The sequence below is a fragment of the Heliconius melpomene genome, chromosome 3, assembly GCF_056956725.1.
Source record: "Heliconius melpomene rosina isolate 202511_hmr_F chromosome 3, ASM5695672v1, whole genome shotgun sequence".
NCBI classification, from domain to species: Eukaryota; Metazoa; Arthropoda; class Insecta; order Lepidoptera; family Nymphalidae; genus Heliconius; species Heliconius melpomene.
In genome coordinates this window covers 2,689,206-2,709,267 of record NC_140391.1, presented here as the reverse complement: position 1 = coordinate 2,709,267, position 20,062 = coordinate 2,689,206, and the positions used below count along the sequence as shown (strand labels likewise).

Below are 20,062 nucleotides of genomic sequence, written 5' to 3'. Positions count from 1 at the left end.
AACTGGGCTTCAGTGATCCGTCCGAACCAGTGATCCGTCACTCTTTATTTTATAAGTTAAAATATCGAATACTAGAATAGTAAACATAACGTTTTCATATAATTTGTTTTACCAAATAGGAGAAAATTTAATGACCATGTTATATACATACAAACGTTACCCTCAAGGGAATTGTGGTTCTAAACCTTGTGACATGCACTCAGATGCATCCCAATTACTTTGGGAAGACGTCTGTTTCAATCAAAGTCAATTACACATGTCTATAGATTCCGATAAGTAATATTTAGGAGACTAGTCGTGACGTAGGGGCACGAGCGAGTAACCGTAAGCGCGACAATTGTGGGTTCGATTTCCATTTCTCGCGTTGACGTTGAGTTCTATCACTCAACACGCAATGCTTGCAGAATTCGACAGAATGTGGGTGTCTGAATGAGAACGGAGTTTCTTAACACTAAGTTTCCAGGTCCAGTGCCTATCCTGCTGTAGCGTACAGCGTGAAGTTAAAAAAAATGTTCTGTTACCCAAATTGAATCAAATTATATACTCGTACATAAAATAGTGTTTATGATATAACTAAGACACTCAATGTGAAGAAAATGGAACGAGTATAAAGAAGAATACCAAGCTTATCTACGGTACAATTTAATTGTAATATTTTTTAACCTTTACTTTACAATTGAAACGATTGGCAAAGATACCAAGTTATAAATTATAATTTAAGAAACGAAAATATAAGTTAAAAAACAATAAATTAGATAAGATAATGAAAATACAAAATAATTTATATTCTATATATCTTTTTTTTCATATATAAAATCGATTTTAAACTGATTTCAAACACTCGTCCCACAATCAAAAGTATCTATCAAAGTCTCGTTCAAATTTTATAAAAGACCCTCCAAAATGTAATCTATTTAAACCTCTGCTCTCAAGTGGACTCACACTTGATCCTTTAAACCGTGGCGCAGTACCAAGAAAATTTAATTATCTCAAACTTAATTGAATTTACATTCTATTTATTTTACAAATAAATTGAGATAGACAATTCATTAGGTATTAGAGTGGATTCGTTAATGATTTTACCTTTATTTTATAAAAAAAACTAGTGGACCCGAACGCTTGAAACGATTGAACTATACGAATATTTATCAAATATATTTATGAAATTATTTTCAGTTTTCAATAGAGAGATGAGTTAAGCAAGCTCATTTTGGGTGACGTTTTCTAACAACAAACTTTGCAAATCGTTGCTTAGCCACGACGGTTGTTATTAACATGGCGGAATAAATTGCATGTCAAATTAATAAGTATTTTAATATATTGGTATATATCGAAAATGCGATATTACAAATATGAGAAAAAAAGTATCCTATGTTCATCCCGAGACCCTCAAGTATTTCTATATGAGTATTTTATCACAATTAAATTAGCGGTTTGGGCCTGATTGCGTAAAAGACAGACAGACAGACAGTGTTACTGTCGAATTTATAATATAGGTATGGATGCTAGCCGAATATGTCGAATTGCTTGAAAGTCTCGTTCATTAAAAAACGAATAGTGTTTTGTTTAAATATATATTGGATTTAATTAAAAGAAACAAATACAGCATTATATAAAACTATATTATGTAGAATTGCAATTCCGTTGACAATGCTATTACTATTGCACCAAACGGTCTCGTAAAGGAGCAAGTGTATAAACGACACAGTCCCAGGTGGATTTCCCTGGATCTTTGTTATAACTATTAGAGCTTGAAACAGGGTATACTAGAAATTATAAAAGAAACGAAGCTTAGCTGCACAAGCTAAAATAGTATAGTAATAGTTTTGTTTTTAGTGTCTACTACAAAAAAATAATATTATCATACATTTTTCGAATAAAACGGAATAGTTAAAAAGAATTTCGTAATTAGTTACTTTCTTCTTTACTATTTGGTCATTTTAAAGAAATTGTATTTAAGGCCTTATCATTATCAGTCAAGATTGAGGAAATTGAAAATATTAAAAACAATACTATTTTATAACAATTTCTTAAGTGCAAAACGCGGCGTTGAGTTCCACCACTCAACACGCAATGTCTCCAGAAATTGGCGGAAAGAGGTTGGAGGGACGGAATGTTAAACAATATGGTCCCTCTGCCTACCCTTCTGTGTGCGGGATATAGCGTGAAACTGATTAATTCGTGAATCAAACTCATGCAATAATTATTTCTATCTCCAGCTTGTAATTTAATTAATCAAGGTCCAAGAGATAATGAACTCTATTATGCACAGTCCGCGCATAGGCTATATAATAAGGCTATTTTAGGGTTCCGTACCTCAAAATGAAGAAACGGAATCTTTATATGAACACTTTGTTGTAATTTATATCAATCTCTCTCTCTAAAATGATTTTACTACATTTTGTATAATATTCGCCGAGTAATCAAAACCTATAGGGTACTTCCCGTGAATCTACAGAATATATGAAAATTGGCAAGAAGTAACAACTTGCAGTATAGGAAAAATACAAAAAATAAAAAAATAATAATAATTACATACAAAAAATATTACAAACTTATAATTATAGTTTATTATTTACAAAATGAGTGCATGTGTATGTAAGCTTAAGTGTGGCAACTTTTATAAATTGTACTTTCTGTTGACCCACGGAACCCGCGGTATACGAATCCGACTCGCAGTTGACCTGTTTTATTCTTAAATTCAAACGTAAAAACAAAATAAAGATATGTATTTAATCCCAGTAATAAAAGCTTAATCGTATTAACAATTACCTACATAAAAACAAACACCAAAATTATATTCCGCATTTCCTTCTATTCTCCTTTATAATTTAACGTAACTTTCGGGCTATTCTACGAGTATTTACGCGTTAAATACGCTGAGAAATGTAACTAAAGCTGTAGTATTATACTGAATTCGTACTTAGTTCAGGTTTAATATTCGAGTTGCATATAATTTAGCAAATTAGTGCCACAAACTGGTTCATTAGCCGACCTCAGAAGATGTATGGCGTCATTTACAGGAAGTTCAGCTATTCCTTTATTCGTTTCTACGAGTATGTACTTACATACAATTCTTTGTTAGATCTTATGTTAATGTCGGTGTTGACAGCCAACTTGATGTACGTTTGCTATAGTTAGTATGTGGTTAGCTGTGAAAGGGTTTATGTTTGAATGTAATTAATGCTTTTTGTATTTAAAATGCTGTTGTTATATTGTTTTCTACTCTATGTCTAGTTTCTTTTAATTTGAAATTGAGTACTCAACCCAATCAAAAAATATGATCGTTTGCGATTCATTATTACTGAATTTTGTATGAAATTTACCACGTACCATAGACCTTCTCGTAGGCCTAAAATTATGAAATTTGATAAAGGAAAAAATCCAAAAAGCAGTAAATTTATAGAAAATAGATATTTCATACAAAATTTAAAATATTACTAACTTATATTTGTAGTTCATTTTATATAAAATGAATGCGTACATCCGCAAATTTAATTTTGTCAACTTTTATGTACTTCCCGTTGGCATACAATCCTCAAATATGCCTAACAATACCTAGATACATAATAAATGCAAAAGAATTCGTTATTTTTACATTATTAGAATGTTTGTTGCCCTCTCAAAGAGGCTTAACTCAATTAACCACGGATCTACAAAGTAAACATACGAGAAATCAATAAACGCTTAAAATATACATATATTATTTCTATGTATTGCCCTCAATCTCTTATATTGAGTATAATTCTATATTTTTTTGTAAAAAATGTCATAATGTAATCATATATTGCAGGATAAGCAGAGAGAACCTTTAAGTTCTCTTTCTCCTTTCCCCACTTTCCGCCGAATTTTCGAGGCATGGCATGTTGAGTGCCGGATACCAACGCCGTGCTTTGCCTTGTTATTGACTTACGTTAATAAATAATAATTCAATTTTCCAAGTGGGATTGAACCGACAACGTCGTGCTTAAATTCAAACGCTTATGCCACTATGCCACAATGGCCTCATGTATTCTTATTATGTAATCACATAAGCTACACTCAAGCTACGTGGTATTCAAAGAATTTTCTTCAACTATTTCTATAATGAATATAATTAACGTGTCCATATATTTATAAAGTATAAATTTTGATATTTATGAAATATGTGAAAAACTTTTGTTTTTTTAACTACTGAAATGACAATATTTTATATTGAAAAAAAAACCGTAAAAACTGTATATATTTGCGTCCTCGAAATGAAAAATAGCTTTCCTTTTTTCTTATAAAAGAATTATGTGAAGAAACAAAGATAAACTCGAATAAGTCGTTCTAGAAGTCGCCTTTGTTATTAATATGTAACGAATTCTGTGTATTCGTATTTGAAATTCAAATGAACTGCTCAAGAAAAAGTTGTTCTACTTATTCGTATAATATATATTCTGTTTTTTTCATGATATATTATAAGATTTAATGTACTGTATTTCCATATGTTAATAAATGTAAGTAATATGTGATTTAGTACCTTAAAATAGATAATTATAGCCATAAAATATCACTATACACGTATTTTAATACATTTATAAAATATATTATTAAAATCTACTAAGGGTATAGTTAAATAATATGTTTTTCTCGAATAAAAAATAATAATATGTGAATGAGTGAATGTACTCTCTCTATTTAAAAAAAAGAATATAATTCAATTCTACAATAGAATAAAATTTACCATTCTTACTTAGGTAATAATTTTACCCTTATTTCACCTCTTAATAATAGTGTCTGGTTCATTTGAGTGGTTGGCAAATGCTAGAGCAATTTCTTCAACATCTTTCCATTTGGAGGTGCTCCAAGTGCTTTTATTGTTGATATTTCAAACTTTACACAGCTTTTATGGGAAACCTTTGTTCTGTTTGAACGTGATTATTTCTATACTATTCAGTTGTAATTTAAAAATAAATGGTTTAATTCAGGTAACAATTAAAAAAAAAAAACAGTTTTAATAATAAATATGTTAATAATTATAACAAATATCGTAAATTACACGTTTATTTATTACTTTTAACAATATTCAACTACAATAAATATAGAATAATTAACAATAAGAATTGGGTAAAAAAAAATGTGCATGAAATATGGAAAAGTACCTTAACGCATATACTTAATTAATTAAACAAAAATCGTATATATTATATTCTTTGTAGGTCTTGATACTAGGCTTCCTGCTTATCATGCTACAACCGAGTGAAGAGTGAAGCTAAAGAAATCCAGTACTTAATGTTTATTTTGTTCCAGGTTATGGCATAATACCTCTCAAGATACCTTCATCACCTGTATCTCATTGCACCCTACATACGACAGTGGGCTGCGTGGGCAACGACGAATGCACTGCTAAAAGCCACAGCGTCATCCGTCTCTTGGGACCTGTCCGGGATGTGATAGTACGACCCGCAAGGCATCATTACCGTCCTGGGGAGACTAGTAAGTATCTATGTTATGTTATTTCGTTGTATTTATAAAGATATGTTAGAAAGTTGTTAGAAAAATACTGAAAATTCTTATAAAATCTTGTAAGAGATTTTCAGAGTTCGTTTTTTTCTAAGTAAATGTTAAGAGTAAATTCATCGTGAATCTAAAAAATATATAAATGATATTAATAATACGTTTATATTATGTTTTAAATGAAGATCTGTTATATACCTATGAGGTAGAAAGTTGCAGTGTTCTTTTTCTCGTTCTTCGTATCCTATCTTCTTTCTCCTTATTATCGTGGGGTCACCACTCCTCAATAACCCACCACCCACACCCACCAAGCTGCCTAGCAGCTTTGCTAACACCTTCAAATTACCCGAAAGCGTGTCCAGCCAAGTTATTATTAAAACAAACATTTATATTTTCTAAAAAAATAAAATTATAATATTTTAAAAGATTTCTCTTCATCATAAATTATTTTGGAGGCTGATTGAATGAACATTTATTATGTTCGGTCCAAAGCAACGAAGGTATTGGGCGTAATTAATTAGATTTTCGATTATCCTGTCACCATAGTGATTGGCGGCTTCTTTTCTATAATAAATTTTATTTAAGACGTGCTCCTGCTTTTCATTCGGCGAATATTCCAAATGTTATTATTGTGAAAACATCTTTAAAGTGCTTTACATTTTTTTCCTTATTTTGGTCCTAAAATATAATGAATAAAACATCGTATATCTATAAGTCCTTATATTCATTTGTTGGTAAAAAAGAAAATAAATTTATTTCGTTATTGCAAGTGAAATATTAATATTGGTGCAATCAATCAATCATTCAGCCTTTTCGGGTCCACTGCTGGACATAGGCCTCTCCCAGGGTGCGCTAAATCTCCCGATCCTCCGCCTTCCGCATCCAGTCGAAGCCAGCAACCTTCTTCAGGTCGTCGGTCCATTGGTGCAATGGGCATATGTAAATCAAAGTGGAACAGAATAGTTGTGAACCATTGGTTGTGAACATACATTCACATTTCATAGTATTAATGATAACGGAGTATCTTACAACTAGTTTCCAAGATTCCCTCTGTCTCCCATATTATGTGCGGAATATAGCATGAAAGCAAAAATTTGCACAAATTGTAATAGACCATGAAAATCACTGTTCTGAATATATTCGATTATGTATTGAAACTTCTCCCTAAGCTTTTACTTATTTTAACTATTAAAAGAAAGGAAGTTTTTTAATCTATCTTTAAAAGAAAATCCGCCAATAGTAATTCGATAAATAAACTCACAGCACTTTACTTAAAAACTATACGACGAAATAAGAATAACAAATACTACGGACAAATTCCGATCACGTGCATAAAAAAACGTTCTATCTGGCTGTTAAATTAACGACGGGCTTCCTTTGGCAAGCTACCAGTGTTAGTTAAATGTAATTTTAAATACCAATATTGTCTTTAACTTTACAAAGAGGCCTGTAGTAGCGTAGGGGCACAAGCGTGCGACTGTAATTGCTACAGATTTAAGGTTTCATTCGCATTCGAGAAAATAAAATATCTGGTGCCAAGGCAGAGTCCGGCGTTTAATTCCGCCAATCACCACGCAATGCTTCAAGTACTTGATGGAAAGTCGAGAACGGAAGTATTAATAGAGAACGGAACTAACACTAGGTTCAATCTCACCCTACCTTGCCATACGCGGAATACGTTGCGCCAATTAACCGTGCGTTGACTCAAAATTAGGCAAAAGGGAATAGTGAACAAAGTGTTTTGACACTAAAGTCTTCCTCCAACCCGACTATATACTAATATTGACACAGATTCAAATCTCATAAAATATTTGGCAGCCCCCAGTACCGGAGTTCGAAAACACGACTCGAAGTAATTAATTACTAAGCAAGCCCCATACATTACGCTGGCAACTACTTTAGCTGGATAAATTGTCTTTCAACTGTTTCACGGCAATTTGTGGTCTCATTTTTATTGATGGTTTAACTTGGCTTGACGAGTGATGGTTGAGTGATTTGGGAATATTTTAAACCTTTTAGAGATTATTTTAGAGAAATGGCTGAACTTTTTAAACGATGTTAATTATTTATATTATGATGATATTATAGTTGTGTTATTTAAATTTATATTTTAATTTCATGGCAAAGCGCGATGTTGAGTTCCGCCATTCTACACGCAATGCCTTTAGAATTCGGCGGAAAATGGACAACGGAATGTCTTAACATTAGGTTCCCTCTGTCTACCTTTGCTATGTGCGTGAAGCTGATATGATTTGATCTGTTCACTTAGCGTTCTCCATACCCTGAAAGATTTACGTGAAAAGGCACAAAAAACATATTTTTAATAAGCAAAACGAACAAATCGGCTTAAACATACACTTTCATAAATATTAAACATCCAATATTTACTTCAATACAACAAATATCTGAATATTGCGAACCAATCCCATACTGTACTTAAGCAGATTAAATATACACAGAGTTTCAACTCGCGCCATTAAAATACGATAAACACATTTTATTCACATTAATGTGCCCGTTTTTTATTTCATGAAAGGTAATGAAAAAGTTATGAGATATTATATAATATGTATAAGCTTTTTTTGTGTATTTTGAGCTTTTATAAGCTTATAACAGTTATTTATGGGTATATCTTATAGCTTTTCTGTGCTTTATGTTTTGATTTTATCTAAGGGATATATGGATTTATGGCCTTTCATCCTAGTCTGAGTGAAGTGTTTCATATGTATATGACGACGATATGGAGTATTTTTAACCGACTTCTGTAAGAAAAAGAGGTTATCAATTTGACTGTATGTTTTTTTTTATCTTGGCTATAGATAGTCATTGGCGTATCTAGAGGTATTTTCTGAGTATTTTTTTTTATTGACATAAAATTGGAACACAAAAGAAAGACACCAATTACATATTTAATTTAAATATTATTATTATGTTTAACATTGAATTACACAATCTAGAATAAGTCACTAATAACGTTCCCATAATTACTTAAATTTAATTATAATTATGCAATAATAACTATATAGTAACATAATTCATACTTGTTCCAGTTACATTTTGGATTCTGGCCCTGGATCACGATCTTCGCTTAGTTAGAGACGAGATAGCGTACGTAGCGCTGAGCGATCCCGCGGGAACTAAAGTTGCTATTTGGGATCAACTATCCATGGATGAAGGTAAGTTTCAAGTAATTTTATGGCCCTTGTAGAAGTGGTCATTTGGGATACTGTTGTTATATCTAATACGATAGTTGTTAATATCTAGAACAAATTGGTTATCAAATTTACATAACTGTTTTAAAATATAGTTAATTATAAAAATAACTTTCGATATCATGTTATGAAATGTATAGTATTAAGATTTTTTTAACGTTTTAAGTATAAATGACGTATATATTTTTAAAAAGTAACTGGAATAAAATCGTAAGTAGAGATAATATTTTTTTTTTATTTAATTCTGAAAAAAATATTTAGTCTGTTTCTTAAATCACTATTGCTTCATCTTCATGAAATTATATAGTAAATATTTCTCACATTCCACTGAATCGAACCTACGCCATGGCTGGTCTAGTCTGATTAACACATAGTTATTAACATATATTTCTTATTCTGATTGCATTACTGATTTTTGTATAAAAGTCTTTCTCTTTGTCTTTCAAAAAGGCTTTCTATGTCAGATCAGTGAAGATCAGCTTTGACAGATTCAATTTCCGATTATAAATAGTGTTACGATCACGAAAAGGGTTACATAGAGAATCAGGGGAACCGGAAGTTTAAGTGTTTGAATGGGTAGTGTATGTGCAAATAAATCCAAGATAAAACGCACTTTAACCGATTGTCTACTGCGGAGACTCGTGTATTTTGAAGTAGGTCGGATAGTAAACTATTGAAATATCACTTTGTTTTCCACTTTCCGCCCCACTAGATGCATAGAGTGGCAAAATCAATTACCACATTTTATCTAAACACTTATCTAAACTGAGTGAAGTTCAAAGCCATAAATATTTAACTTTTAGATAACTAAAGAGAGACCAGAGGGGATCTCGACTGAATTTCGAAGATACTATAGATAATAATAGTATGTCGTTTTGTCATGTATTAATAAGCCATGGAATATGTGTATGTTATGAAGAAGTTGATGACAGCGGACGAAGGAGATATGCAGAGACCGTAGCGTTTGGCACTCTATTCTCTCTGGTTACGCTACTAGCGATAAAGCGTAAAGCCAAAAAAAGAAGTATTGGACCTAAAAAAATTGCAATATTCAACAACAGCGAAAACATTAATTATAGACTTTATGTAATTAAAAAGGAAACAAACAAACTAAAACTAAAACTGTAAACTCTATTAACTCTGGCACGCCGCAAATGAGCTAGACAAGTTCAGGAACTATCAAACTAAATTGTTCCATGTCATGCCTGAAGATGCTCCTGCCTTTGTAATACCAAATTACTTTGAGTTTCTGTTACAAATCATAGCGTTGGCCTTAACTAACCTGAGACCAAGACCGAGGTGTCAGAATATTAATATTTGGAAATCTACAGCGGACACCTTTGTGACCTGGTTTCTAAATATTTTTGAAATTTCTAAATATTTAAATAGTAATTAGAGAATACCTGAGCTTAGTTCTGTACCTGAAAAAGCCATATTTCTGAATAATTAACTGGAACATAGAGATTAAAGTGTTTTTTCTTATATTCGGATTTAACAAACTTACTTAACGTGTATTACATGTTATTTAATTATGAAATATCTTAGATTATCTTTTATATTATATACATTACTGAATTCATTAAAATAAATTGTATGTAAATTTACATTATAATACTACCTATCCTATAACAGCACTTCTCGCTAAAACAGTTCTTTGGAAGATCATTTTATATCATCAACGACACCGAACAAGCTCTCTAATTGCAAAGTAACTTTGTTATTGTTGCCTTCCGACCCCGAAGTCAAAAGTAATAAGCGAGCCAAGTATTCCATTTCGTTGGGAAGTAGGAAGCTACGCTCGCCTTTCATATTTCCTAATCCAATATCGGATTCGGATATTTTTGCATTATGATGGAAGATAAAAAGATCTAAGTGGGTTATGTTATTATGACACTGATGTGAATTGTGTCGAATGTTATTTCGAAGACTTTGTGTTTGCAAATATCGTTTTTCTTGGGTAAAAATTGTGGATTTGAATCTTATAAGAATGTTTTTAGATTCACGCTTCAGGTTAAGCAGAGAGAATCGTCTAGAAGGACACTCCGTGAGGAATATTTGCTCTGATATTAAACTTACTAGGATTTTAGATACGGATCCCTAGTTCGATGGCGCGTTAATTTGTAGTGTTACATGTCACCATGGCTGTCAAAGATGGCTGTTGATGATGATGATGATGATGATGTCACCATCTTAAAAGACAGTTATACTTTACATAAATAAATAATAACAAGCATGTAGAATTTTATTAGTTCTAATGTTTCTTTCTTATGTTCTAAAATAATCTATCTTTCTTATGATAAGCATTTCTATAAACGTATTGGTCTAGCATATAGATAGAGTGGATGATAGATAGATATATGAAATACTAGCGGCCCGCCCGCGGCTTCGCCTGCGTGAACTACGTTATTATAATTTTCTGTCTCCATGAGTACCTACGTCCTATAAGTGACGTCCATGCAAAATTTGAGACTCCTAGCATTTGTAGTAACAAAGTTTCATACAAACTTTCAACCCCAAAAACATCCCCTTAGAAGTCGAATATTGCAAATTCCCGTCTTAGCGAGCACCTACGTCCTATAAATAACTCTTATGCAAAATTTGAGATTCCTAGCACATGTAGTTTTTGAGATTTCGTGATGAGTGAGTGACCTTTCGATTTTATATATATAGATAAGATATTTGATATAGCTGTATTTGTTCTAAGAATGTACTGTTACTAATATTGTTTTTCAATCAGAAAAACAAAGCTATATTTCTACATACTTGTATACCTACTAACAATGTTATACATCTCTTGTACGATAAAGATGTTTATTTATCTCAAAAATAGATAAAGGAATATTTATAGTGTATACTGTAGTGTAGTGTACAATGTATTTATATGGAGAAAATGTGAGAGCGGAGTGATATGTTACTCGGCCCTCTGTGTTCTTCCTACAATTGTAAAAAATGTGTAAGTGTAAAAAAATATTACAATTTAATTGATTCGTTAGTTTATTGTGGCACCTTACAGTAGTACTTTTGAAGTATTGTTAACATCAAGTAATCTTAATGACAAAGAATCTGAAGAAAAATATTGTTTTAATGTAATAGCTTATTCTTGTTTTATACTTGCTGAAAATATATCATTATGATTAATTTTTATGTATAAAATACTTAAATTAAACTCAACAGACAATCTTTCCACATTACTATGTAAAGTTGATAACGGATGTTTCTTAATATTACAAGACATACAAGTCTATAAAATCGTATAACTTTAGCATTAACCTAACCTACATACCTATTAAATATACAATCTTATACATGAAAATAAACAAACTTAATTTAACTTAAAATTGCACAAAATTTTCTTAGCTATCACAGCTAGCTTTATAAAAGCCTTTTCGTGTCAATTGCAATGTAACCCGTGTCAAATTTTGATAGATTAGGTCCGCCTTGCCTTGTGAGTCGCGCCCCGCTGGGCTGTCAGCGACGCGACGCGACGTGCGGGTGATATTGAAATTTGGCTGTCCAGTTTATCGATGGGTTATATGAGGGTAGTTTTCGTTTTCGTTTTCGGGTTTTTCGAGATTAGTTTCTATGTTTTGATTTAATCGCGGCGTTGTGTTCCGCCATGTTATATGGCACAATATGTCGATAATTCGGCGGAATGTTCAAGAGACTTGTCACTAGGTCTAGCTCAAGATGTCAAAATGAGATTTCGAAAGTGAAGCTGTAAAAAAGAATAAAAGTTATTGTTATTTTACTATGATAAATTACCTTATTACTTTACATCTACATTTACAACATTAAGCTAGATCATAATGACATATGCATTCAATATAAACATTGAATACTTTAATTTTTATTGTATGGTATGCAATTTGAACCCATAAATAGCGTTTCCATGATATGCTCTAAATATTCCGTAAAGTTTCATTCTAAACGTATCTAACAGACTTACTGACAAAGACTCCATCCCCATTAAGAAACTTCCGTTCTCTTCTTTGCGCCTAGTTCTGGAGGCATTGCGTGTTGAGTGGCGGAGTTCAACGCCTCGCTATGCTTCGTTACTCTGGTAAGGGCTCTACTCTGGTGGTTTCCAGGCTCTGGCCTGGAAATAGAAATATTTAATACTTCATTTCATCGAATGAAAATCGAACTCACTACCGTCGCGTTTTGCCACACTCTTGTGTCACAGGCCCTAATCGCATAAATATTTGTATAAAAAAAGTATTACAATATTTGATAAAATAATACAAAAATAATGAATTTGAAAACGTAATCTAAGCCTTTCAAATTTCATCAAATAATGTCGATTCTTTGTTCAATGAAATCAATGCCACGATCAGAATATTAATATATTTTTTAATTGTTTCCGACCTAAATCCTGTATTGAAAAAAGGATTTGCCTAAAATCCGGCATTTTCATTATACTCGCATCAATATTCCAATTTTGTTTATTGGGTCACAGAATTTTAAAGAGAGGCATCATCTAATTGTAATAGCTATAGATGAGGTTACTTTTTCTTTCGGAAGTATTTACCCACTTTGGCGAGACAGAATGGGGCGTTCAGTTCCGCCTTTCGACACGTAATGTCTGAAAAGGTCCTAAATTAAGTACTTAGTCTACAGCAGGTCTATGCGGAAAATAACACAAAGTTTACAAGGACGGATGTTTGTTCCCCTATCAGGCAAAAACTTTTGAATCGATTTACAATAATATTTCTAATACATCACAGAGGCCAGTCGTGGAGCAGGTACGCAGGCATGTAACTGTAAGCGTGACAGGTAGTGGGTTGCTTCCTATTCGAGTAAATGAAATATTTAATGTTTTTATTTCTTCGCTCTGGTGTCGAAACAAAACGCGGCGTTAAGTTTCGCTACTCAACACGTAATTAATGCCTCTAGAATTCCTAACACTAGGTTCCTGCCTGACATGCTGTGTGTGGGATATAATTTATTTTATAATTGTCTACAATTAAACTATAATATAACCCTAGACTTAAGCGGGCGAAGCCGAATTTGGGTCGCTAGTAAAATGTGTATATTTTCCACATTTGTTTATTGGGTCATACATTTATGAAGGCGTCACGGTGTCGGGATTCGGAATTCTTTACTAAGTAAAGAATCAAGTACACCTGACACCGGTATGGTATCCGTTGTGAGTTGACATGGAAAAAGTTTCGATATAAAATATTATATGTTTTATATGTGAAAAAGAAGTTTTAGTATTGTGGAATTTACCTAGTTGGTTTTTGATATTGTGGTAATTTTTATATAAAAAAATGCTGATTTTTTTTTTGTTTTTATGTTTCCCGTATAAAAATTATCTTGTTTGGTATTATATTTGTTTTTATAATATTCAAACATTTTATAATAGAGTATGGTATTTTTGTTAGGTGGTTGCTATAGCTTTCCCATTTCTACTCCCCGCTTTCAGCCAAATAGAATAAAGGTCACTTTCTAGTTAATTTTCATGATATTACATGTTGAGTGGCGAAACTCAACGCCGCGTTTTACTTTTTTTCTTAAAAAAATGAAAAATAATAATCAAATACCATTTCTCCGTCCCGTTTATAGTCAGAGGTACTAAGATATCTTACTAAGAAAAATCAAGTGGTATTCTTTCCGAAAAAAAAAAATAATAATTTCATATTCTACAAACTTTTCACACTAGCAAAGGGATCAAAAACACCTGACATAGTACGAGGTTACAGCGCCGTGTTAACATAGAAAACCTTTTGCGATATTGCTCGATTTTACTTTTATATGACGGCCGTTGATAGATTTAGGGCCAATATTTCTTATATAGGAAAATATTTTATTTTTCTTGGGAACGTGATTGTTAGAGATGAAATGTTTTGGTTAAAAATAAAATATTTTTTTTAGCTATCTTATCTATTTTTTATTCGTTAAGAATTTTGAATTCTAGAATTTCGTAAAGAGATAGTAATGAACGAAATAAAATTCCTGTCTTAATATCGAATAGACAAGACTATATTTGAAAATTCTATATAAAAGAACTGTTGAAATTTTGTATATATTTTTTTGTCATTTGTTATAGTTTATGATTGCAAAAAAAACTGGCTAGGCAGAGAAATTTTAATTTGTGGAACTTAACGCCGCGTTTCGTCTGTCGGAGCCGGAATATAAAAATTACACCATTGCTTGTTTTAACAAAGCTGTTAAGTAATTTAAGTACTTGTAATAAATTCTCCGAGCGGAAATATTTTACATACATTTTATACACCCCCATAATACGAGTATATTCCCCCATTTAGAAACCCCAGTAATCTATTGTTAAAAACAATTTTGCTCAACAGAATCACAGTTTCCATAATGTAAATAACATAGTAATTTCCCTTTTGTTTTAATACATTAATAACTAAAACATGTCAGGTCTCGATGTCAGAGGCTCGAGGTTTTGATTAATTATATTCGTCAACCCTTAGAGCCTGTGATATGAGGGCGAAAACTTTTCTAAGCCACGCCTTGTGTCACTGGGTCGAGTGGGGAAGCCAAAATTAGTTTAGTGTTTTACTTTTTGAGTTAAATTTTATTATATTTATTTTAATTACAAAAATATATCTTAAAATATTTTTTTTAGAATACAATTATTTGTATTATGCTTAACCTTATATAATGTCCCTGAAACCGTTTTGGTGAAGCTGTACAGCACCTGAGTGCAAACGTAGCGTTTGTGGATTCTATTTCCAGTTAGAGGAATAAGTTGGATTCTGCCAGTCGACAGCAATGCCTCCCGAATTGGACGGAAAATGGAAAATGGAGAACGGAGTGTCTTATTAGTGGTTTCTTTATATTTGCGAAAAATTCCATAGATTACTTTGTCTTTTATGTGATGTATGTTAAGCTTTATTTATTTTCATTTGAAAAGTATATGGTTTTCCTTATATCTAATTAAGGAGTTTATTAAATGTTCATACATAAAGTGTTTGTGTTCGAATTCACTTCGCTAGAAACCACCACTCCAAACTAATCACTATATTTCATCTATTCTCTGGTTTCAAAGCTAAATTTTAGTATGTGAAGCTGTTTCGAAACTTTTAAGGAATGAAAATAGTAAAGTTCATTTTGTATGCAATAATCATACGGTATGTAAAAAAGCTAGGAGTTCTATTGTTAAAATTATTTAGTACTAAAAACATTTTGGACTAACTTCTTTCTGCTTTTATGGACATCAACATCATAATGCTAAAAAATGATATAAATAAATTAACTTTTTTATCTATTTCGATAACTTAGTGACATTGAAAAGGCGTTTGCTATCGGTATCTTTCTGTTTAAAAATGGGATCACGTTTTGGGTGGCGAAATCCCGTGCCTCAATTTGTTTAAGCACGACCCAGAAGTGCCCTACATTAAATACGAACGTTACGTGTTAGACAACTCGTTGGACAAACTCGCATAGGCTTTAAAAATGGCCCCCAAAATGTGCCCCAAAATATTAACCCCTATTTTTAGGAAAAGAAATAACAAACATAAATAACTAAAGATATAAAGATATTTATATGTATTACCACATAAAAGAAAAAGGCCAGAGATATAGTATTTTTTTTATTTAAAAGTGATATTTTCATTTTATTTAGTCAAGCTGTTGTTTAAATTGTGTTTGATGCGCCCGTAGTGGCTCAGCAGCACAGCTTCTGAGTGTTAACAGTAAGGTTATAGATTCCCATTCGGGAAAATGCATATTTGATGATTAGAAACTAGATATTTCTTATTTTCTCTTTGCTAAGTATTTTTCTTTCTTAGTAATACATATCTTAAAAGTACCTCGAAAATAATTAACTTATGAAAATTAAAATATGAAAAACTCCTAACTGAAATTTTAATCTACGAGCATTGTAAATATTTAAAGCAACTTAACGTTTTTTTCGACAGCGTAGCGTTAAGTTAAATTGAGAATAAATGGCCAAACTTAACACCATGAACTATTAAGACAAGTGCCTTAGATAGTTAAAAAAATACTTTTAAAACAATTTAAATTTTAAATAAGCATATTTAAACTAAATAACACGTTTAATTATACAAGGTAATCACAGTATTGACTATGTGACTAGATTACATACATGTTTGCTCATAGACACCTAATTGCCATGTTCCTGTGTTTATCTTTGTATTTGTATAGGAGATAAACATAGCTTATGTTACGTGAATTTGGATCTATAATTAGTGCAATTTATGCATATTATTATGCTAATTATACGGTACTTATTAGGAACTATCTAATTGTTAACACATTCGTGAATTAATAGAGGTTAGGGGTTAGGTTGGGGGTTCGATTGTCACTCTAGGAAATGAAATAATATTTTCTTTTGTTTGCTCTTGATCGAGGCAAAACGCAGCGTTGAGTTCCGCCACTCAACACGCAATGCTTTCAGAATTCAACACTGGGTTCATTCTTAACACTGGGTTCCCTCTGCGTACCCTGCTGTGTGATAAAGCATGAAGCTTAAAAATGAATTTATTTACAATTTATCCTATTATTGAATATAACGAAGCCTTGAATTTCATTTTTAAAACAATAGATTTAAAATAACTATACCTGAAAATTAAAAAAAGGTATGTTCCAATAGTAATAGTGATTTGATTGTTATTCTAGAAAATGAATCATTTAATATTTTTATAAATAATTGATTATTTGTTCTTTAGGTGTAAGAAAACTAAATGCAATTCTCGCGTCTGGAGCAAGATCAGGAACATGGAGGATAGAAGCCCAGTGTGGTGGAGGGTCAGCTCGAGTCGACTTAACAGTTGGTTCAGGGCTAGGCAGTACCACTCCAGCCACCCCTGCAGCTGAACAACACTACGTGGAACTGAAGTTTGCTGATAGTATGAGAAGACGATACAAGCCTGGCTTACCTTTTGTTGGTAGAGTAAGTATTCATATAATAGTTTTTTTTTCGTAATTTTATTCAATTTTTTTTATCTTCATGCTGTACTGCATATAAAGAGGTAGGCAAAAGGAACCTATTGTGAAGACCTCATGCCTCACGCACTGTGATCATGAAATATTGCATTTTGGATGGCAACATTAACCACAATGAGCAATTCATTTTTCCAGGTAGGAATTGAACCGACAACCTAAAAGCATTTGGGATGAGAGTATCGTAGTTTATCTGATATGTTTAGCTTTACCCGTATGGTTATGGGTTCAGTTCTCCAAGAGGATATCAACAGTTAGGCTATTTAAAGCATGGCGTTTAGTTCCGCCAGTCAGCAACCAATATGAATAACTACTTATTCATATAGGTTGCTGGTCAAGCAGATCCTAGCTAATTATTATTTTTAGTTTTCATTGTTTACCTCTTAGTTACATCACAGACCAGGTACTATTTTTTTAAACTACTTTCTTTAACTTTACGCAGTATCCCGTACAAAGCAGGGGAGGTTCCTAAAGAGGAAATCAAACCACAACCTCTTGGTTTACTGTCATACGCTTGAACCTCTGCGCAATAACTAGCCTTATTTTACTGGCTACTTATTAAATTAAAGATCTTAATTAGGTACATCAAAAATCATAATTCTCTCTCTCTCTCTCTCTAATTTATTTATATACTAACAAAATATCCAGATTGTTCAAAGCTCGTGTTTATAGTTAACTAACCTTTATAGTTGAAGCTAATAGCCTAAAGCCAAGGGATATCAAAACAAGCCAGCGCAAACAATTTATATTGAAATTCATGTAATACAACTAATTAATTGAAGAAATTTGAATATTTTACAGTCTAATTCTGAGTATTGTTTATGTTTACTGATTTTGTAATGAAATATTAGTTGTTATATTCAATCACATTTTGATTAGAAATTTAATAATAATTAATGATTGGCATGAGAATTTGTTGATTATATTTATTTTTTATTTACTGACTGTAAGTGCGATGATTTCCTCCTTTCATTTCTATTTCCTTCTAATAGTAGATAATAAGACAAAACGCAGCGTTGAGTTCCGCGACGAAATGTCTCGGAAATAAGGCGGAAAACGGGGACCAGTTTTTACCACTATGATTCCAATGCCTATCCTGCTATATGGATGAGATGGAAACAGCATGAAGCTATACCATTATATACTACTTATTGTTCATTTATATTTCGCTTCGAATTACATACGTTTTTTTATAAATAACACAAAATCCTAATCAGAATTTACATTTTTCCTCCCGATCTTTTTAGATCCTCACAATGAGAAGCAGGTGCGGATACATTCTTTTTTCCTTTATTCGTTATCGTTACAATCAATAGTTATAACAGGAAAAAACTCTTTGCCAATTCTTCGAAAGCATTATCAAGGGCTGTGATTTTTATTTCAATCTTATACCTGGTTGTATTCATATTTTGTTAATAAAATAAAATAATATTTAGAGTAGAACATTTAAATTTTTTTTAGCTTCATGCACATGGCAGGGTAGGGAGAGTGAACCTGGGAACCTAATTTTAAGACACAAACATTACGTGTTGCATGGCGGAACACAACGCCGAGCTTTGCCTCGTTACCAGAGCGAAGAAGTGATGTGCTTAAATTCAATATTCCCTAGAGTGGGAATCGAACCTACAACCTGTCCCGTTTGCAACCTTACGCTTGTTCCCCTGCGCCACAACTGGCTTCAATCTATTATTTGAAATACGATCACAAAAATAATTATTAATATCTTTTATTCAGTTTTAGTTAAAATTAATATGAAATATTTTAACAAATTTGCATATAAAAGAAGCAACTAAGAATACAGTACTAGATATTATTTCCTCAAGAAAAATATAATATAAAAAGTACTATGGAATAGAATAGTTTATTCTAAGAAAATTTCCTTTCAGTCCAGTTCTGCACTTAAACTACAATTGTAAAATGATTCCTATCTAGAACGGCTTGCTCTCGCCAAGTTGTTCGAGCTATTAGATGTTCAGATGGTGCTTAATAGAACTTTTATTTTTTTTTACTTATTTATAGCTTATTTTAGCTGGTATATATTTTCATATACTTACGCTGGTATCGAGGTGGGAGGGAATGCCTTCAGAATTCGGCGATATCTGATATGTATTTACACGTACTAAATATAAATGAATATATTTGAAAGCCTCACCCTAATATTTCTTTTCGACAACCCTACATGAGCACAATTTTCTTTCTCCCAGCATATGGGATACCTTATAAAACTGACAAAGTACTCATAAACATTATACTTTAATGGCACTTCGTATAATGTAGGAAAAATTCATATAAACAACAATATAAATAACGAGAATATTTTTCGTATAAAGAGGAAAGGATTTGAGGCCATTCGTGGCGCAGGGGTGACAAAATGTGACAAGTTATGGGTTCGATTCCCACTCGAGGAAATGAAATATTTAATTAATATCTTCATTTCT

The 20,062-nt window shown here is 32.0% G+C and overlaps 1 protein-coding gene across 1 annotated transcript in view; it reads left to right on the top strand.

Annotated features, from left to right (window-relative positions):
• The window catches only part of LOC146539862 (C3 and PZP-like alpha-2-macroglobulin domain-containing protein 8), a 165,168-nt gene that overhangs the window by 85,628 nt on the left and 59,478 nt on the right, over window positions 1-20,062 (top strand). The window contains exons 4-6 of the mRNA XM_085207464.1: window positions 5,275-5,460; window positions 8,532-8,657; window positions 17,351-17,574. Coding sequence (XP_085063590.1) covers window positions 5,275-5,460; window positions 8,532-8,657; window positions 17,351-17,574 — 536 coding nt within the window. The remainder of the gene's footprint in view (window positions 1-5,274; window positions 5,461-8,531; window positions 8,658-17,350; window positions 17,575-20,062) is intronic.